General features: G+C 39.6%; 3 protein-coding genes across 5 annotated transcripts; 1 reads left to right on the top strand and 2 right to left on the bottom strand.

Annotated features, from left to right (window-relative positions):
- Positions 1-97: 97 nt before the first annotated feature.
- On the bottom strand, positions 98-7180 carry timd4 (T cell immunoglobulin and mucin domain containing 4). Its single transcript, XM_086160667.1, has 8 exons — positions 7093-7180; positions 5936-6114; positions 5160-5322; positions 4405-4506; positions 4063-4124; positions 2941-3055; positions 2364-2397; positions 98-1024 (listed from the first exon to the last, which is right to left on the bottom strand). The coding sequence occupies exons 1-8, from the start codon at positions 7166-7168 to the stop codon at positions 940-942; spliced, it is 816 nt and encodes a 271-aa protein (XP_086016793.1). The 5' UTR covers positions 7169-7180; the 3' UTR covers positions 98-939.
- Positions 7181-9080: 1900 nt separating this feature from the next.
- pgap2 (post-GPI attachment to proteins 2) lies at positions 9081-13586 on the top strand. Of its 2 annotated transcripts, XM_086160994.1 has the most exons (7): positions 9081-9111; positions 9283-9425; positions 10439-10607; positions 10847-11096; positions 11584-11690; positions 11906-12014; positions 12093-13586. In XM_086160994.1, exons 3-7 carry the CDS (start codon positions 10440-10442, stop codon positions 12221-12223), a joined length of 765 nt encoding a protein of 254 aa, XP_086017120.1. In that variant the 5' UTR covers positions 9081-9111; positions 9283-9425; position 10439; the 3' UTR covers positions 12224-13586. The 2 variants fall into 2 exon arrangements, with proteins under 2 accessions (XP_086017120.1, XP_086017119.1); XM_086160993.1 differs by having other exon boundaries at positions 9081-9425.
- A 471-nt stretch (positions 13587-14057) lies between these two features.
- Positions 14058-21162, bottom strand: rhogb (ras homolog family member Gb). Of its 2 annotated transcripts, none has more exons than XM_086160996.1 (5): positions 21055-21162; positions 15346-15441; positions 15134-15277; positions 14871-15041; positions 14058-14776 (listed from the first exon to the last, which is right to left on the bottom strand). In XM_086160996.1, the coding sequence occupies exons 3-5, from the start codon at positions 15260-15262 to the stop codon at positions 14501-14503; spliced, it is 576 nt and encodes a 191-aa protein (XP_086017122.1). In that variant the 5' UTR covers positions 15263-15277; positions 15346-15441; positions 21055-21162; the 3' UTR covers positions 14058-14500. The 2 variants fall into 2 exon arrangements, with proteins under 2 accessions (XP_086017122.1, XP_086017123.1); XM_086160997.1 differs by lacking the exon at positions 21055-21162 and adding an exon at positions 19389-19497.
- Positions 21163-21398: the final 236 nt, after the last annotated feature.

Genomic DNA, 21398 nt, shown 5'->3' with positions numbered 1-21398 from the left:
TAGTGGTTGTTAGCGTCTCTATAATTTGAACTGGGCTTCTAGATGTGATTTACCTTGGTTTTGGCACAAGGACAGTAACAATTTGTCCTGTGTATTAATGAATGCATTTTATTGAAACATTTAAACATTATGCCAAAGTGACCTATGACTCCACTGTAAATCATAAACGACTAAAGCAGAATACAAATAAAAAGTCAGAACTACAGTAATCAGAAATGCGTTCTCATACAACAAGCTCTCTAAAACTGGAAACTGCTTCAGCTTTACAAGGAGATTTGCAATTACACTTAAAAAAGTCTTTTAAATTTTGGAGGAACATTTATTACGGACTGAATGGATCCCAGAGCAATGGGGAGACACGGCTGGAGGCCAAGGGCCTTTATCAGATATAAAATAAGTTTTGAGAAATAGGCTGCTGCAAAAAAGAAAACTAAAGTAATTCAAAAATTAACTAAAATCTCTGTCTCTCGATAGATAGATCGATATTGCCATATAAAAATACTGGTGGTAAATCTTCTGAAAATCAACAACAAATCATCAAATTTTCAAGATCAACAAAATAATCAGCATCACATGAAAAAAGAAAAGATTAGAGATAGCTTACCTTTGACACTACTGTTAAAAATATTTACATTTAAAATTTTTGCCCGACACTTTCTGGCTTGAAACACAAACACAGGGACAGTGGGAGGGTGGTGCCGGAGGTGGTAGGGGCATGTGGGGGTAGTTTTTTTGTTTGTCGGCCAGGCGTGAAAGGTTCGTTGGTCCATCTTGGCACGAGATGATCCTGAAACAAGTCCAACAGCAGCCTCATAAAGGCTTTTTTCACAGCAGCCACAGCGTGGGAACAAACAGACAGCATTTCCACTTTAAAGTGAATGAAACAGTTGCAGTTTGTCAGCAGAGGAGGGGCGAGCAGGTCCAGACAGAGGTGAGACTCTAGTCCAGGGTGTAGATGTTCTCCTGCACCGGTCTCCTCATCCGGATCTCATAGATGATGTGAGGAAGATCATCTGAGGAGAAACTGCAGGAAGGAGTAAAGTTATGCCACAAGCTCCAATCATATTAACAGAAGACAACAATTTGTATCGATAAAAGAGATCGGATTGTTTTTAATAATGAGGATCACTTCTCGTAACGTCAAGGAACCCGGGTGGAACGGTGAGGTTACAGGGAGTCGAGATCAAGACGACGGAGGGTTTCAACTACTTAGAATCAACAGGCCAGAGCAGTGGAGAGTGTGGAAAAGAGCTAAAGAAACAGGTTCAAGCAGGTTGGAATGGGTGGAGAAAAGTGTCAGGGGTACTACGTGATAGAAGACTATCAGCCTGAAGGAAAGGAAAGATGTATGGCTTGTATGACGAAAAGACAGGAGGCAGAGCCGGAGGTCGCAGAGATGAAGATGTTGAGCTTCTCTTTGGGAGAGAAGAGGATGGATAGGATCAGCGATGAGTCCATTAGAGGAACAACACATGTTAGATGTTTTAGAAAGAAGGTCAGAGAAGCCAGACTGAGATGGTTGTGCAGAGGAGGGATAGTGAATATATTGAAGTTTGTTAGTGTGAGAGAGGAGGATACAGAGAATAGGTTAAGATGGAAAAGGTTGATTCACTGTGGCGACCCCTGATGAGAAAAGCAGAAAAGAAGACGACTACTCGTACCCTGTCTTCCAAATACTCAAAGACTCATTTGTGGATAAAGCACCGCACGATCACAGGGCCACACATGGAGATATATTCACCTCATATTCACCCTCTCATTCACAAATCATTTAGAGACATACAACCATCTACCCTCTTATTTATGTGCCATATAAACATACAAGTATTCACTCTCTCATTCAGACATAACATAAAGATATGCAACCATTCACCCTCTCACTCACACCATTTCATGTTAAAAATATCAGCATACATAATAGTGAATATATTGGTAGATGGATGCTGGAATTTGAGCTGGCAGGCAGGAGGTCTAGAGGAAGACCAAAGAGAAGATTTATGGATGTAGTGTGAGGATATGAAGATAGTTGGTGTGAGAGAGGAGGATACAGAGAATAGGGTTAGATGGAGAAGGTTGATTCGCTGTGGCGACCCCTGAAGGGAAAAGCCGAAAGGAGAAAAGAAGAAGCATACATAGAGCATTTTCTATTGCTAAATATTGTCTTTGACAGGGAATTTCCAGGAGCTAACACACCTGTTTGCAACACGATCTCACAACTGGCGTAACACTGCAAAAACCCCTTCCTTAAATCAGTTTCTAAATCACAAGATCAATCACAAATCCAGCAATCAAGTTAAATTCAAAAATGATCAAGGTCCTGGATGATTGTCTGACTGGTGCGAGGATTTTGGTGGAGTTCTTACCAGCCTGGCTTGAAGGCTCGTCTGTGCATTCCTCCTGCAGGAAAAAAAAAAGAAAAGCAAATTAACAGATTGAAAAAAGGCTTTTTCTCAACAGCATAAAGTGAGGGATGTGGTTGAATGAAGGTAAATAATGCAGGTGAGTCAACAGTATCAAGACTGAAAAGTAGGAAAATAGTCAACAACACAAAATATCGTATTTTCAGTTGAAAAAAAAGTTAACATTTGTTTGTCAACAGTTTGTTAATAATAGTATTTTGCTACTAGATCCATTAGCATCAACACATGCAACTCATCATTGCTTTTGTCTAGTAGGGTCTTCTGTCTGATCGGATTGATAAGACCAAATTTTGTGTAATGGCGTGAGTATTTGCCAGCGATGTGCCGTTTGGTGTCAGTGTCAGACTCAACGTTCCACTGGTCCAACAGGGACTGAGATCTTTGTGAAAAAAGTTAAGAGCAAAACACAAATAGGATTGGAAAGTAATACACTCATGCTAGGTGAGAGGTGCAAAGCCTCACCCTACTGAAAGGCAATTTTTGTGTTATCACGTGATGAAGAATTCATTGGTTGCCGTACGTTTGAAGGAGAGGAGCAGGAAAACGGCTGCCAGGATGACGAGAAGGATGAGTGACAGTGACAAGACGGGCAGGTTGATCTGGACAGAGAGAGTTGATGGCGGCGCCTCATTGACCTGAGGCACAGAACGGTGTTTACATTCCAGAATACTCAGTGAAACTGTGCATGACATGCCAGTGAGGAAACTACACAAAACATGAACAAGTTTGTAGGATGTAAAGAAACTGTTCGTTCTTTCATTGTAATATTATGTGATTTTTATGTGTTTTTGTGTTACATTTTAAGCGTATTTCAGTTTTTAGCCCAGAGTATTATTATTATTATTATTATTATTATTATTGTCACTGGTAGTAGCAGTAGCACTAGTGACACACAGTAGTAGTTATTGTCATCATTGAATAATTATTGGTCTCACATTTTAGCTCCGCAATATTTTCCTCATGCATTTTTTTATTATTATTTTTATTATTATTTATCCCTGTCATAATTATAGTTATTATTATCACTGTTAGTAGCAGTAGTACTAGTCACACATAGTAGTAGTTATTGTCATCGTTGAATAATCATTCTTCTTACATTTTAGCTCCGCAATATGTTCATCATGTATTTTCATTATTATTATTATTATTATTATTATTGTTATCATCATTACTGTTAGTACAAGTGGCACTAGTCACACACAGTAGCAATTATTGTCGTGTCTGAATAATTACTGTCCTCACATTTTATCTCTATGTTTATTGTGTATTATTGTTATTATTATCATTATTATCATTATTGCTATTATTATTATCATCATTATCATTGGTAGTAGTATTGGTCACTAGAAGACATGACACCTAAAATATGTTGATCATGATATAATCTACTAGCTTCATTTTGATTTCACCGTTGAAGACAAATCTTTAATCAGCACTTAAAACAGTGAAGTTTTGTCACTTTATTGTGACTTGTGGTAGTTTCCTCATATCTCTCCAGAAAGTTGAGCAAAACATATCGATGTCAACTGTTAGCAAGACAGTGTAAACGATTCCTCTACGTGTCCATGCAACTCTGAGGCTTATCCTCCTTCTCTGTTTCTACTGGGTACATGAAGTTCTATCAATAGCAGTGCGATCTCACCAGCAGGGTGGAGTTGTTCCTCAGAGGGTCCAGGTGAGATGATGCCAGTGTTTTCCAGTTTACTGATGATAGAAACGCAATTTATTATTATGTGCCAATCAAATAATAGCAAATACAGCAAAAAAAAAAATTAAATTAAAAAAAAAAATATATATATATATATATAGGTTTATCTAGAGAGTATGTTAGGTTAGATAGATATAGGTTTATCCAGAAAAAAAAACTTGTATGCAGAAAATTGTGCTTTGATGAATTTGTAAGCACAATTGGTTTTCTTTTAAAACCTATTTAACAAGACAGAGTTCTCTGGTGATGCCAATGAGTCATGTGACCTGCTCTCACCCGTGGATGTGGGTGGCTCTGTTGTCAGAGTTTCCTCTGTGGTGGCGATTGTTGTTGCTGTTTTGGTTGTCGTCGCTGCCGTAGTTGTGCTGGTGAATGACGCTGAAAAAAAAATGCATAAAACAATGTTGAAAAAAAGTTTATTTACTTTATTTAGTTCAACTATAAATCCATCAATCAATGTTTTTTCCAATTTGTCATTTGTTTTTGGTGATCACGCTTTGCTATTTGTGTTTATATATGTTTCAGAATATAAAGAGTTACCACGGTAATTTGTAATATAAAAAGTCAAACAGGAGAAAAAATGTTTTACATAATTTTCCGATTAGACTTAGGATTTTTAAGGGATTATGTTATGTTATGTTACGAGAGATGAGATGAGAACAACTTTATTAATCCCGAAGGAAATTGTTGTGCCAGAGTTTCAAGTACAAAAACCTTAACAGTAATGTTTCTATGTAACAGTTATGTTATGTTATGTTATGTTATGTTATGTTATGTTATGTTATGTTATGTTATGTTATGTTATGTTATGTTATGTTATGTTATGTTATGTTATGTTATGTTGTGCTGTGCTGTGCTGTGTTGTGCAATACTACACTACGCTTTGCTATAGCATGGTGGGTCAATCCCCAAACGATATACTGTGTACAAGATAAACAGTAGAATATGAGCTTTGTGGCTGAACCACTACCATAAATATTTGTCATCTACGACATTACAATGTTATCTACATGCGGCATGTAGCTGTCCACCTTTCATCACCCTCAGGTTCATGATGATCTTTTTGTCATTGAAGATGCCGTCTACGTCCACCCTGCAGCAGTATGGCCCGCTGTCCGTCCGCCTCACATTTATGATGTCCAGGTCCATCTCTCCGTCAAGGATGTCCCCAGTAAGCCGGTACCGGTCCTCCACCTGCAGCAATGGGGCCGGGATCAGAATTCCGACTGGATGAAAAAAAATCCAATTGTTTTGCTTTTTTGTTGCTGCAGAGGTGTTAAAGGGAAACAGTTGGATCATTTTTCAATTTGATATGAAGTCAATAGCTTTACGGAAACACCCTGCCTTTGTGCAGAAAACCTTAAATTTTGGCAAAAAAATCAAGTTTTTACAATTCCCACCTTAAAATCAATGCATTAGAACTATATATTGGCATGCACTGAAATGCTTCTGTAAAGAAAGAGTTCTGATCCTCAGTTACATTTTAAAATTGAATCTCAAAAAAAATGTTTATGCGTGTTTCAGTAGCTTTTCACTGAAATGAATGGAGGTCGCGCCTCTGATGCTGTTTTCTGTTCTACAGCAAATCCAGTGTTTTGAGTAGTTTTTTGGTTCATGTCTGACTGGTCCTGAAGGGCGACCTCTCATGGTCAGACACAGCTACTGGAAGTCACTAAATCTTAAAAAGTGTCCCTTTTAAAGATCAGGGTTTGGCATTTATTAATTAATCCGACTCTGTCCTTGATCCCATTGTTTTGCTCAACTTTTGCAAAGCCAACACGGTGATCTAATGTGTCTGCATTCTGACCTTGGAAATGATGCCGTTTTCATCTGTCTGGACCAGGATGTTGCTGCACCAGAAGGTCCCACAACTCCGGCCCCAGCAGACGCGGCTCAGGCCGAAGCGCTTCACCGAATACTGGCAAGACAAAGAGGCAATGCCACCTTCGATCACTTTGAAGGAGGCGACGGGGAGAAAGCAGCCACCTGCAGACGGACAACGTGAGTTCACATTGAAAGAGTGACACTTTCATCAGGCAACAGTGTTAGATGTTCTGATATGAGGAGTAATATTTTATGTATATTGACTGTATTATATTACAAATAACATATAATAATGCGAGAAGGCAATACCAGAATTCTTATAAAAGTTACAAGAAATAATTTGGTCATGGGTGACACACTGAACAGGTAAATATACCATGAAATGGAATTAGGTAAATTATTGAATTAAGATAGCAGGATAAAATGTTTTACAAAAGATATAACATTTCAGATAAAGCAAAATGACGCGTCCATGACAAGATACAAGGTAGAAAAACATTAATTTAAGGATTAGATCTTCAAAACACTCCAAGTAACTCAAATCAAAAGCAGTCTCCTCAAAATGTCAGATGGTTTCAAATTGTGAGCTATGACTCAACACTGACTTGAAACTTTGATGAAGTATTGTCTTAAACCATGCCCAAATAGCATGTCAAGTCACCGTTTCAAAACATACCGCAAGTCATTAAAGTACCTTAAAGTATACACGGCAAAAGCTTTAAAATATTCAGGAAAAAAGGATTCAAAATACTTTAATGTCAAATAGATTAATAAAAACCTTCAAGAAATCTCTTATTTAAAATGTAGTCCATTGTAAATTCAAAGTATTCATATTATTGAGTCCAAGTTTTTCGTATGATTGCATCAAAACATTAAACAAACGATTCCAGAACAACAGCGACTGAAAGCAGTTTTTTTTCTCTGCCCATATCTGATCAATAATCAATAAAGTGAACATCCTCCTGTTAACACGCACCGCCTCGGCCTATCTGCCCGCAAAAACACGAGTCAACTCCGCTCACAATCAAAACAAACAATGAATTCAAAAATTATCACGTGAACCTAGAGCTGCGTGATGTCACGTGCACGTGCAGTGATGTCAGCAGCTGTTGCCATGACGACGACAGCTGCTCGCCTCACCTGACAGGAAGAGGAAGGTGACGGTGAAGGTGGAGGTCCGAGGTAGACGACTGCGGCGAGAAGAGATGGTGGCCATCGTGTTGTTGCGTGTGTGTGAGTGTTTGTGCGCACGTTCATTGTGGGGTGACACACAGTGACCCTGTGACGGAGTGGGGGGGGCATAATGTGTGCGTGCATGTGTGCGCGCGCATGTGTGTATGGTAGATGAATACTTCATTGATTCGCATATTCTGAATGTTTTCTGTGTTTAAGCCTCATCTGGAAGATTTTTCAACCCAGAAACAAACTCAATGCTGCAGCTTTCACTCTTTATAAGCAAATGACAGGATTTGATTTCTTCCAGAAATAGAAATATTAATTCCATTCCAAATGATATTGATTTCCTTTTTTATACATATAATGAATTACCTAAGTCCCCCCCCCCCAATTTTTTTTAAATTCAGCATGAGTAAAGTTGAGGTATAATTTACCAAATATTTTTGATAACTAAAAAAAAATTATACTAATATCAGAACTAAAAACTTGGAACAATTTACAGAAGGAGACTTTTTACATCAAAACCCCAAAACTCAAGCTGACATCATTGTTTTACATGTGCAGGGTTTGGGGTCACTCTTAAATGCCCTCATTGTCTCCAGTAAATAGTGAGATTTTGATTAAAGATCATCTTTTCCTCATGTTGAGGACCCTTGGAGATGCAATGGGCCCTCAACAAACCAAACAAATTCCTTAGTTCTGGTAATAAAAACCTTAAGATGTACTAAACGCTCAAATAAAGTGTTGTAAAAGCAGTAATAAACCAATTCTGAAAGGATAAATAAAATGTGTTGACACTGAATGGAAGGAAACATGGGGACAAAAAGACTGTCTGTTACGCTTACGCACTCGCACACGAACACACACACACACACACACACACACACACACACACACACACACACACACACGCAGACAATGATTGCCTGTTTGGGGGGTCACAGACATGTAAATGGATCCATTATTTACGTCAAATATTTCTGTTATGTCAGTTAAAATGTGAAAGAGCTCCTGATGACGTGGACGCTTAAGATATAAAGAAACTGTCATTGAAAACAGTTCGAAATACAATGGAATATAAATAAATCATAAATAATCAATGTTTCCGAACAGAACCCTCGACTCTTTTGTCACTTGTCTGTCCTCAACCTCAAGGTTAAACATGGGTGCATGTCATTTGTTATCAGGATTTAACAAGAGCAGTAGAAATCTGTCATGGCCACCCACTTTTTGTTTAGAGTCCTGCTGTTAAATTAAAATATGCATGTACTTGTGTAAAAATCAGTCTCTGAAATATTTTAATTTCACAATATGAAACTCAAAGTGCTTATGTGCTTGAAAATACATGCACACAGTTGTAACTTTAGGTTATAAACAATGTACACATGAGATGAAATAAATGAAACAGTGGTAAAGGTACAGCAGTTACAATTATGAAGCCACAGGTTTATAGGGTGTGCATGGACAGTCATCACGAATGTAACATTTAACTGATAAATGTATTTAATGCATTGGCAGGTTCCTCAAATAAAAAGCTTTTCTGTGTCTGAAACATAAGAAATGTGAATCTTTGAATATTCAGAGGCAGCTGAAAAAAACTTATTTGAAACATATATGGGATATCCTAAAATAATACAATAATCAATCCTTGTCTGATAACGAGTATAGATAATATGACAACAGGCATCTGATTGTGGAAAATGACTACTTGAACTGCACTGGCAAGAAACCCCTTTTATAAAGATCATTTATTTATCTAGCATCTACATTATTAGGTTGAAGCTAAGATTTTTTTCAAATTCTGTCGCTTTTTTTGAGCTTTTCATAAAGTGCAAGTGAAAGTTTGTTGCCAGAAAGAGAATTTCATATAATTATCTATTTAATTAACAGTCTCTCAACTTTACAAGAAAGACGATTGTCCTTCGATGTGCTTTTATTTTGAAGGGTTTGTATTTGGACGGAAGTTGATCCCAGCAAGTACCGGTAAGCAGGCACAAAGTTCGACCAAACTGCCAGAAAGTCGTTGAAATACTGTATTGCAATGTTGTCTGAAATGTGTCAGTGAAATAAACTAATGTTGTTGTTGAACTAGAAGCCCGGGCTTTGTTTTCAAAGGTGTTTATCAGATTCGTTGAAGGATTTCATTTTTTTTAGCTAATGCTAACCGACGTTAGCAGACTGGCTAACGAAGATAACCGGGGATAACAGGATTAGCTCGCCGGGCTAAACCGAATATCCGGGATGTAAACGTCCACAAAGAGGAGCCGCGGTGCCGGTGAGCCTGGAGAAAACAGAAGGTAATCTTATATTTTAAATAAAATCTTGTTCCTATAACGGTGTGTAGTGGCAGGTTATTGTTTAGAACGAATCGGACCTTTACCTTTGATGGGTTGGCGTTCAATGGAACTAAAAGTAATTGATAATCAATAAGAATCTCCGAAAAAAAATCAATACCATGAAAATGACCAACCAAAAACCTTAAAAACACAAAATGGTATACGTCCAGTTATCCATAAATGTGTAAAAAACGTGTTTTCATAAATTAAATTACATTACATTACATTACATTTGGCAGACGCTTTTATCCAAAGCGACTTACAATAGAGGACATAAGCACTGCAAATAACACTTGCATCATTCATCATAACACGTAATTTAGCCATAATTTTTCCAGGCTGATAAAGAGCTGTAGGTACTAACAGAACACAAAAACACCTATATAAAATATAGTCCAATATATCATAAATTATTGTTACAACCTCATTGTCAGTGTTATTTACTTGTCTATATTTCCCTCCACGATTTGAAATATTAAATGTGTCCCTTTTAGAAATAACTCAAACCACAGTTTGTTCATTTTATTTTATGAAGTTTATTTTTCAAGGGACCATATACATCATCATTTATCTCACACACAGGAAAGAGAAGCTACTCATGGAATTTAGATGAGTTGACTATACAATGAAACAAGTACACAAGTTCCAAAATAGAATACAAACATTTCAGTAAAAGCAGTACAAAGTGCATGAAGTATAAAACAAAATGCACATTTATATCCAGTATGTAAGTGCATGGGTAGAAATCAGCAACATATGCAAATTGTTGAAAATCTGTACAGCTCAGAGATCCCATGATCCTCTGGAACAGTGAGCAGAAACGTTCATAAATATAAATTAGTTACATGTTCTGTATGAGATAATGGATGAATTGGTGACTCATACATAAAAGCAAGGAATAAATGTGTGCATATGTGTGATTATTCACTATCTAATGGCACTGGTGTTATTTCATTTCAAACCTGTCATCCCAGGATGCTCCAGGGGCCGTATGGCAGCCTGGACAGGGACGGGCCTCTGATTCGTCTGCGTTTCACCAGCTTTGCCGTGGGGACAGTCCTGCTGCCTATGACAGGCCTCATCGCCTGCCTCTTCATCTCACTGGTGTATCACTATGAAGATGCCACATACACCCACTGTCAGGTGACCTTTCTGCGCTGCCCTTGAACTTAAAGAAAACAAAAAACATCATGAAGTTATATGGAATCATATCACTTTGATGAAGGTCATCTTCTCACCAGTAAATATCCAAGTGATGCTGTGAAAGGTTAATAAACTGCTTTGTAGGAATATTGAATTGCCCATCTCTTGTAAGTAGATGTTAGCAGATCTTAAAAGACTTGAGAATCTTGAACCAACCCATTCCCACCTCTTCCTTACAGGTGTCCAACTACTTGCCATCCATAAGCTCCGCCATCAGCCGCATCCCGGAGCGCTACATCTGGCGGTGCTGCATCGCGCTTCACTCGGCACCACGGTACCTTGTGGGTCTCTGCTACTTCAGCTTTTACCACCGCCGTTTGGGAGCTAGGCTGCCAAAACTGCTGCTAAGCATACTGGTGCTGCTGTGCAGCCTGGCTGAGAACTCGGGTTTGCTGCTGCTCACATACGTGTCGTCCACGGAGACCTACGGTAAGTTGCTGGGCGATATATTAAAGAAACAATTGCGTTTTTTTTTTCTTTCCTGCAACCTCCAGCTGACCCTTGCTGGTTTTCAAATACTTCACTTGATCTGGGTACTTTTAAAGGCAAATGTATTTACATTTTTTTCATTATTTTCAGCAATTCACTTTCAGTTTTCAGTTTCATGGTAATTTCTGAAATGTCATTCTCTGCTAATTTTCACTAACATTTCAGCTAGTTTCAGTTCTTGTTCCTGTCAGGTTTTAAAAAAATTGCATATTTATCTATTTGCAGAAACTGTTGTCTTGGTAGTCAGACTGGTTTTAGTTCTTGAAGATGTCCCACTGTGGTTCAGGAGGGTCATTCGGTATTAAAGTGAAAGTTTAAAAAAAAACATCAGCCATTCACTTATGACAAACACAAGTGAGCTCTGGGCTGTCAACAGGAACGACTCTCTGCTCTGATCAGCGGGTATTTTAATGTGTTTCCTTCTCAGATGTCCACAAGAAAAGCTTCATCGTGTTCATCAGCTCCTCGCTGCTGCACATGCTCCTCACCTGCTGGCTGTGGAGAGACATCACAAGGGCCTCCTTCGATCCCGAGGTGATATTTTTGTCCCCTTGAGGCAATCGCAAACTCAAACACAATTGATTATATTTTTCAAACTGCTCCTTTCACTCTGTGAAATCGATCCGTCAAACATCGTGCAAACACAGATGCACCTCAGACCTCTCATCCCGTGACAGATCAGCTTTACTTCTTCTGTGATGAGTCTCTTTATGGATAGGCTCCTCATTCATGAATATTTCTTCTGGCAGGAAGTCACATCCTATAGATGGAAGGTGCGTCTCTTCTTGTTCAACTTGTGCTGCTGCGCAGCCTCTGGCTATTTCTTCAGACGCCACAACAAGTTCTGCGAAACAGGAGGTAAGTGTCTCTTCTCCGTCACCACAGCGATGCCATGCCGACACTGACCCGAGGTCTGTGACGTGTGTCTGCCTTCAGTCTACACCCTGTTCGCTGCGTTCGAGTACCTGGTGGTGTTTTCCAACATGGCCTTCCATATGACCGCCTTCTGGGACTTCAGCAGCAAGGAGGTGATGGTGGCCACACCTCAGGATGACAAACGCTACTGACTGTGAACTGTTGTCGAACTGAGAGCAGTTGGAGCTCTTCCCTTTTCATTTTTATCAACGGCTCTACTGTTTCTGTATAATTACATTCAATTTATAAAAAAGAAAAGGAAAATCAAAGACAAGGTAAATTACCAGTGTTCAGTATTGTGGAAATTGTTGTGGACATCCATTGTTCTATAGTTATACATCCACTGACACTGGTCCGACACAAAAGTGTTTGTATCAAATATGAAAAAAGGTCTATTAATTTTTATGTTTCTGACATTTTGGTTATGCTATAACTTTAACACATGTCAGCTTCAATGTATTTTTTGCCCTTTAAATTCACTGCTCAAAGTTCAAAATTAGCAAAAAATAACCTACAACAGGTATCCAGATGCTCTCTGTTAATATGAGACCGCTTGTAAACAAAACCACTTTGGATTTGAGTGACAAGAACCTCAACCAATCAGAGTGAAGCAAGCACAATTGAGTGCCATGCTAACGACCCAACACCATGGACACTTGTTGAACGAGCAGATGTGGCCTCTTAACAATGAAGGGTTAATATGATTTTGAAGCATATCTCCTTCATGCCACTGCCTTCTTATGCAAACAAAATACCTCTGGAGAAAAGACCAATGCGGTTCGGGGCAATTCTGGATTCCCGCCTTTGATGACATAATGGTATTTTGACCTGAGGGCAGCCTATTCAGCTGGTCCCAAGGTCAGGGCACATCATCTTTTTAATATCTACCTATCTATCTCTATAGATAGATATGAAAATGAATGGGCACTATATATATATATATAAATATAAATATATATATATATATTTATACATATATATAAAAAGTTACTGTGTGTGTGTGTATATATACATGTATGTATATACATGTATATATACATGTACACACACAAATATATATATATATATATGCATAGTAATTAAAAAAAAAAAAACATCAATTGTAGTAAGGTATTGATTCGTCGTCCTCTTATTTCCCAGACAATCATTGTCATTTTAACTGAAAGGTAGTGTGACAGGACATTGATTGACACTGCCCTACAACTTAGAAAATGAAAGTGAAAGTGAATTTTATGATTTTTTCCAGTAAACACAATCATGTTCTCTTTTTTTTGTGGTGAGGAAGACAGCCTGCCGTGGATGTACGGAAATGTGAAAATTATATTTTAACAAATACAAAAATAGATTAGTTTTTTAGAAGTCATAAATCAGGAAGACACCAATCATCTAAAATTATTTTTTAATTATTAAAATGGCCTATTTCAGTGGTAGTTTTTACAAGAGATGCAAAAGTTTTACATGTGAAAATGTTCACAACATAAATTGTTTTGAGATATTAAACATTTTTAAAAGGCCTATCCATATATCTGAGCACCTGCAATAATCCAAAAATCATCAAAATTCACCAAAATTCAAATTATATATTTCTATTATATATACTTTATTTTTATGTATTTACTGTTGATATTGGCCTGGATATGGTGGCTCTGGTTCGAGGCCCTCTGAATTCAGTTGGACTAAAGTCGTCTGGGTCTTCAGCATTTGGAGAAACAAAGCAAAAGGAGACGAAGGACAGGAAGAGGAAGCTGCTTCCTGCCTCGACATCCTGAGGCAGGGAGCCGACTCCAGGCCGGACGGGTTCCTTGTTGCACGTTGTCCTCGTTTACAGCATTTCAAGTAGCTCCCGTTTTTTTGGGGGGGGGGTCATTTTTTTACTAGATTAAAAGTAACGTCTTTCTTTCTTTTCTTTCTTTCATAAATTGTAAAAAAATAAAACAACCTGTTGACGGTCGAATGCATTTATTTTCTAAATTTTCATGGAATTGCTTGCTCGTTTTAAATAAGTTGCCTTCTGATTCACTGTTAATTCACTTCACATTTTAATGTAATTTCTCATACTCATTTTCCAATTAATTTCTGCAAATTGTCCTGTCAAATTTTCTTTGAAATTATAGCTGACTTTCCAGTAATTTAAAGGAAAATTTAAAGACGTTCCTTACTGATTCTGGTCAACTTTTTTTTAGGTAAATAATTATTGATTTTTTTTAAGTTAAATTAACTCTAAAGACTTGAGACATGAAACGGGCCTCCTGTCATTTTGTCGCAAACAATATGGATTTCCAACTTTGGTTTCATGTTCAAATTTCTCATGCACAACATCCACAGCCTTTTTTTTTTCAATTTCGTTATAAATTCATAAAAGAAATTTGAGCATGTTTTAAGCGCAGGACGCACGTTCACAGTCTCGGGCGGTGGAGGTAAAGGTCGTCCTACAGGATCCTGCAGGGCCTCTTGGTGACGGTGGGCTGCGGGTCCAGAAAGGCTCTCACTGCCTCCATGAAGACATCCTTGATGCCGTCCTGGTTCAGGGCCGAGCACTCCAGGTAGCGCACTGCGTTGATGTGGCGAGCGAGGGACATCCCCTGATGGTGCGTGATAGGCGTCTGGTTCTGCTCCTTCAGCTTTCTTTGGATGTCGGCGTCGTCCCGCAGGTCGCTCTTGGTGCCGACCAGGAGGATGGGAACGCCGGGACAGTGATGACACACCTGAGGATGACATTCGGATTTCGGGTGACGGATGAACGCGCGCCCTCAGCTGTCAATCTGACAGACCGTCGATATTGTGTGTGTGACCTCTGACCTCTGGGTGCCACTTGTGCTTCACGTTCTCGTAGGAGGCGGGGCTGGAGATGGAGAAGCAGATGATGAAGATGTTGGTCTGAGGATAAGACAGCGTCCGAAGACGGTCGTACTCCTCCTGCCCGGCCGTGTCCCACAGGTTCAGACTCACTGGACGGCCGTCAACCGTCACCTGAACACACAGGTCACACACACTGGGTCAGAGGGTGTGTGTGATATTCTCCAGAAGATTTTCCATAATGGCACACACACTCAAATACACACTTGGCTACTGTAGTTGTCAAACACAGTGGGAATATACTCTTTGGGGAAAGCTCCGGTCGTGTAGGAGATTAGGAGGCAGGTCTTTCCCACCGCGCCGTCGCCGACGACCACACACTTTATGGTCTGCATGATGACCGTTGACCCCTGAGGCAAGATGGAAGAAAGTAACTTAACACCCAAACCTCATGAATGAATTTCAAAAGGTTCCTCACCTTCTACAGCTCGGTCCGGGCGTCCTGCAAGCAGCTGTCGGGAAACACTTGGGTCAACACGTGCTGTCCACGGACTCGTGACGTCCCATCGTCTGGCTGTGGGGGTCGGAAGAGAGGGAGGGCAGAGGTGGGCAGGGTGTGTTTACATGGTTGTGTGCTTGTTTCCTTTTGTTCTGGAGAAGGAAACAAACCTCTAAACAAAACAGATGTTATCCTACACACACACATGCTTGGAGCGGTGTACATTATACAGATACCACAGTCAGATACAACCACAGAAACACACACCTGGCTTTAGATTGCTCAACATTTGACTTTTTAATCCAATGGGGCAGACCCCCCGGATTAACTTCATTTCGACCGGCCCATAAAGCTCAAGGTTTTATTTGAATTTAGACATAATACGTGCGCAACGTGACGACGACTCCCCGATGCAGGAGCTCCGCGGAGCAAAAGCCCAGAACATTTTTCCTCCAGACGTGGGTGGTTGAGGAGCCTCGGCCCAGACTCTGGGGATGGAGACCCCACCCTCCGCCGGGTGGAGGCTGTGCTGATCTCACTGCAGCTGGAAGCTTCACTCTCCTCTAGTGATTTTGCTCGCCTGCTTTTTCAAAAAACGCACTGACTTTGTGGCGTCTGAAAACAGGAACTTTTTTTTTTAAAGATGCGCGGGCAGCGGATAAACCTGAAGGTATACACGATGCAGGAGGACCTGCGGCCCCTTGGATTTGGTCACAATAAAAACCAAAAAAGGAGAAGGGGGGGGCGCTGCGTTCAGGGTCGTTGACACGATGGGATGCCTGAGTTCGCAGCCGCGGTTGGATGAAATCGCTGGTCCGTTTTCCACTGACATGTCGAAACCCCTTGGTTTCAACTCAGGATGTCAACATTTAGCAACATTTCAGAAATAAATACTTCTGTTTAAGTTGTTTCCTAAAACAGCTTCGGGGGTGGGGGTGGGGGTTATTAAAAAAACTTTTTTTTAAGCGGACAGGAACGCTTAAAGAAGGATCATTTGCTCTTAGAGATTAAAACTTGGCCTTAAATTCCACATATAAAAGTGAACGCCGACAGATTGGCGTGGCTTTTTTCAGTGACGACTGGACTGGTTTATTGCGAAGTGAAAAACTAGAGTCAGGGTTAAACAAAACCTTTGTATTGAAATGGTGTCGTTGGAGAAAAAAGGAAGGCCATCACTCGCAAATACGCCGCGGTTTTTCGTGTCGAAATAAAGCAGCAACTTCAGCGTCTTCTTTACTTTTTTGGCAGGGAAACTGTCTGATTTCCTTTAATGGGATTGTCTAACAGGAATAGAAAAGACACATGGTGTTCTGTATCATCAGATTTCTTTTCACCAGAAATCCCAGCTCTGTGTTTTCCCAGCTCAGTAACTTTATTCGGAATACCCAAAAATCACAATTTCCTCAAATCTGACTTGTCATAATGGAATCCTTCATCTAACTAACTAATGCTAACGGCGTTCTAATAGTGACCTGACTGTGACTTAACTGCAGAATTAGCTCCAGTGTCACTCTTATATTCACCCATTTAGTTTAGTTTTTATAAATAACATACATGTTACACACCAAGCTACACTCAATGTTTTACTTGCACTGCCAACACTGTTCATAATTATAATAATGTTTACAACACCCATTTATTGTCAATACATATCCAAATGCACTGTGGACAGCAAAGCAAGAATTTCATTGTACAGGGAAACACATTTCCATACTGTACATATGAAAATAAACACTTTGAATCTTGAATCTTTGAATTTTAAACTAAGGGCAGTATGGTGGCGTCCAAGTCAGCACTTCTGCCTCACAGAAAGAAGGTCCCTGGTTGGATTCTGACATGCTCTCCCTGTGTCTGCGTCGGTTTGATCCCATATTCCAAAAACATGCGGGAGGTTCATTGGAGCCTTGACATTGAAGCCTATAGATAACGAATTAATGAATAAATTACTGAGTTTTCTAATTACAATGTGCAATTCAAACTGTGAGCACTGGGGGCTTTCAGATGTTTCCCAACAAGGAAAACAACAGAAGCTCACAAAATACTCATTTGGAGTCATGGGATTATTTATAGATAATATTTCAACATGATCTGACGATAATTTCTGATTATTAGAAAAAGAAACCTTCCCTGAACCCCACTCCTACGGTCACATCTTTATTGGAAGCAGCTGGTCTGATGGTGGAAAAAAAAAGAAGAAGAAAGAATTTGAAAAAGAGGAAGAAGTGAATGTATCAGTAACTAAAGCTCATTATTTTTATCATTGGCACCAGACAATAGTTCTCAGTCAGGTCAAACTGCTGTGATGTGAAAATTAAAACTAAAGGTGTGCGAAGTAAGAGATCCTCACCTCAGCGCAGTACATTCAATATTCAAGCATAGTTTTATTGAAAATACCAAAACTTGCTTAAGCTCTGAATCTTATTTCCATTCCTGTCCTATCATTTCGTGACCATTTTTTTCAGGACTCAATATTTATTTTTACTTATTTATTTAGTTTTTTTTTCAAAATCCTGCATTTTTAAGAGATGATTCCCTTCATATTTTGGTTCATTTTAACAGTCAGTCATCTTTCAAACCCTCCACACCTTTCAGAAACTGTAATTTTTTGAAAATCGAGGAATTTGAAGTGCTTTTGTCTGCCTGATAATCACCCTTTCTCCCAATTCTTAATTGACTTAATAATGATAATGATAATGTTGATAATAATAGTATTAATAATAGTGAAAACTAATGAATTTTTGAAGGAACGGAATAAAGTTCCACATGAATAGAGTATAAACAATACATATCAGGGACAATTTGAATAAATGTTTGAAAAACTATTACTTATCTGATATGATCACATCTGATAATAACTGCAATTAAATTTACACAAACATTTACTGTTTTAAGACAAGGAAATATCACCATGAATATAATACATACGTGAGGGAAATTTAAAAATGACCTAATTTAAGATGTTGAAAAAAAAAACCTTTTCAGTAAAATAGTTCAAAATCTTTTTTTGTGTTGGTTTTTAAATCATATCTTCAATTGTGTATGAATTTCAGCAGTATTCTTTCAGTATGCTCTGTTTTGTTGCACAAATGAAGATGAGGATAGCTGAAAAGCTGTCGAAAACAAGAGAATCGGAAATGTCTTTGAATGTTGTCTTGCGTCCTTGCAGAATTTTTGTCTTAAACCCTGTTCTTTACCCATGATGGACAGTCTGTCCATCTTTGTGTCCGTCATCGCTGTCAATTCCTGAAACCACTGACGGGGAGGCGGGGCTTACTGATCGGAAGTCGGCGTTACAGGAACTAACGGGGGGAGTTTCGTTGGATCAGCGGCATTTAATTTTGCTACTGCGTGGTAGAGAAAAAACTCCAGCCTGAGGTGGCTGAAATCACCCCAAAAACATTACCGTAAACCAGGGCCAAATATCACTCCTTAGCAGTGATAACTAACTAGTCCGGAGTGATACCGCTCTCAACCGGGCCTAGTTATTCCTTCGAAACCAGTATTAACTCTGATGCCACACCAGTGCTAAATGTCACTCCCGTCCAAGGCTCGATGTCACATAAAAGCAAATATCATAACGTATCAGTGTTATATGTCACACAAATCTTGATAGCAATGTGATTTCGACGCTCGGCCGAAGCTAAACATACCCTGAATTTATTTTTTAATCAAACACCAGGCCAGGGTTATATTTCCTGCCTTCGGGCCAAATAGCATATTATATCCGAGGTAAATATCATAGCAAGCATGGGCTCAGTGTCTTGGCTTGGCGTCACAGGCAGATACACCCCGAATATGAGAGCTAGGCTACATATCACCCCATTGAGACTAAACTGAAAAAAAAAGAAATACAAACACAGACAGAAGACTAAATCAAAATCTAAACAGCCCAGAATATAAAGACGAAACCACAAAAAGTTCTGAGCTTGTGGTTCAACTCACGATGCAGGGCTAGTTGAACCTGGTAAACAGAAGTCTCAGAGAAAAATCCTCCAAAACTGGGGAACCAAAGTTTTTCTAACCTTTTTTGGGGAGGGCGGGTGACGGTCACCTCTCAGTCCGAGTCCAGCTGTCAAGAGGGAAAACTTCATCTGAGCGCTGACACCTAGCAACCCCCTTCCCCCCTCCTAACAAGCGCTAAGGCCAAAGAGGAAGTGGTGTGTTTCGAAACAGGAAGGGCTTGTCTGCCAGTCTGTTAATCCGGCAGCAGCACGAGAGGAGATTGTCGACCAAACTTTCGTCCCGTCAGTTTGGCGTCAAAAATGACAGCAGAGACAAGCGCATCTTTAAGAGTCTACATTCAGAAGGTTTAAACCGAAGACGGCGCCTTCCTTGTCACATACCTCGTTTCCCAATTCTGGGCTAAAAGTCTGAAAATGATGGAGGTATTAGGATAGAACGGTGGCTAAATGGCCAGAATGTCATGGACCGGAGCTGATGTTTTAGGGCTAAAAACGCCACTGATGTCGCTGATGAAGTGTCGTGTCGCCGCTTGATCTCATCCCCTCTGCAATATTGCAATTTCTGTCTTGTTCTAGGGATGGAGAGCGCCCAGAGACCCCCGGTCAGGGGACATCCAAGGCTCACGCTGTGCGTTGAATCACTTTGTTTTTTTTTCTTCTTTTTGTTTCTATACAATACAAATGAAGTTACATCGAGTTGCGAAACACGCGGAGAAGCACGCAAGGGTGAACAGACAGTGCGGCGCTTCATGGTGACGCAAGTCGGTTGAAAAATAGCAATGACTGAAAGCGATTTGGTATGCCTTTTTTTTTTTTTTTTTGGAAATGCCGCGAAGGCGTTGTGCGGATCTGACCCCTACTGCCGGACCACCTTTGGCCCCGGGGCCTCACATTGGACACCCATGTTCTGAAGGCCACGTAAATAAAACGTTTGCCTGATTTTAATTTGCTAGAAAGGCTAAGATAACAGACATAAGCGATCGATTTTTTTTATCAACTTGTAACTTCCTGATATCTGTTAATTGTGTTAATTAATTAAATCTATAGTCAATTTGTTTGTGAGAAATCTCCTTAGAACGAGGATTTTTTTGTTTCCTTGAAAGAGTGACTTTTACTTCAGTGAAAAGACGGCGATTTAAAAATTAAATCGCAAAACCAAAATATTTTTCAGTGCGAAAAAAAAAACGATACAAGGTACTTCAAAATAAAAGCAAATGTGGGATCAAATTGCTGATTTAAATAGCGTGACCAAAGACGGATGAACACTCAGGCAAATTCAACATATGAAACATTAAAACAGTTAAAATTCGTACATACTTGTATATTGTATTTCATAATCAGTAGCATAATGTAGATTATATATACGTCTATGTATACACAGACTCACATATATACAGCACATATACCGGTAAATACCCACACGCACAAATATATTGATATAAAGTTTCTAGTTCTAAAATATACATATACACACATACAAACACATATACACACACACGCGCGTTGCTATGTGTGTGTATATGTATATATATATATATACATATACACACACATATTTCTCTGCAGCTTTGACAATTGGTTTACACTGAGTAAATTTAAGATGAAAGTGATGAACTGGACTCTACGTGAACACACATACACACACATAGATACACACACTGAGTTAACACACAATAACATAGTGACACACACTCCACTGATCCAGGCTTGAAGCGCAACGACTCACCGGCCTGCAGTCGACCTCCCCGGCTTTGCGGCTCCGCGCAGTCCTGCTCACGGTATGTGTGTCTGTGTGTGTGTGGGTGCGAGTGGGTGTGTGTGTGTGAGATTGTGTTTGAGTGTGTTTGTGGGTGGGTGGAGCATTGTGGTAGAGGAAGACGAGAGGGGGGAAGCAAGCTGGAGGAAGTTCACGAGTGTGTTACTGTAATGTGTGTCCGAGGGGGTTTCATCCGCAGGAGTGAGGACAGGTAGCTTTGACCTCTGACCCTTGAGGTGACAGGTCACCCCCCAACAAGCCCAACATTTAGTGATACGCGACCTCATTTTTGCACCTTTTGATCGCATATTTCT

This window comes from Fistularia commersonii, chromosome 15, assembly GCF_037954325.1.
Source record: "Fistularia commersonii isolate RoL2024-O1a breed Wild chromosome 15, RoL_Fcom_v1.0, whole genome shotgun sequence".
Taxonomy (NCBI): domain Eukaryota; kingdom Metazoa; phylum Chordata; class Actinopteri; order Syngnathiformes; family Fistulariidae; genus Fistularia; species Fistularia commersonii.
The sequence above is the reverse complement of the archived record's forward strand: the minus strand, read 5'-3'. Positions and strand labels throughout refer to the sequence as shown.

Bases quoted from the DNA above. Each gene is read 5' to 3' on its own strand.
- timd4 (XM_086160667.1), bottom strand. From the start codon at position 7,168: ATGGCCACCATCTCTTCTCGCCGCAGTCGTCTACCTCGGACCTCCACC. The intron at 5,323-5,935 runs GTCAGAATGCAG...CCATTGCTGCAG, and splicing joins AAAACGGCATCATTTCCAAG to GTGGAGGACCGGTACCGGCT. The intron at 1,025-2,363 runs GTAAGAACTCCA...TCCTTCCTGCAG, and splicing joins CGAGCCTTCAAGCCAGGCTG to TTTCTCCTCAGATGATCTTC.
- pgap2 (XM_086160994.1), top strand. From the start codon at position 10,440: ATGCTCCAGGGGCCGTATGGCAGCCTGGACAGGGACGGGCCTCTGATT. The intron at 11,691-11,905 runs GTGATATTTTTG...TTCTTCTGGCAG, and splicing joins GGGCCTCCTTCGATCCCGAG to GAAGTCACATCCTATAGATG. The intron at 12,015-12,092 runs GTAAGTGTCTCT...GTCTGCCTTCAG, and splicing joins CAAGTTCTGCGAAACAGGAG to TCTACACCCTGTTCGCTGCG.
- rhogb (XM_086160996.1), bottom strand. From the start codon at position 15,262: ATGCAGACCATAAAGTGTGTGGTCGTCGGCGACGGCGCGGTGGGAAAG. The intron at 15,042-15,133 runs GTGTGTATTTGA...CTGTGTGTTCAG, and splicing joins TTGACAACTACAGTAGCCAA to GTGACGGTTGACGGCCGTCC. The intron at 14,777-14,870 runs GTCAGAGGTCAC...TGTCATCCTCAG, and splicing joins AGCACAAGTGGCACCCAGAG to GTGTGTCATCACTGTCCCGG.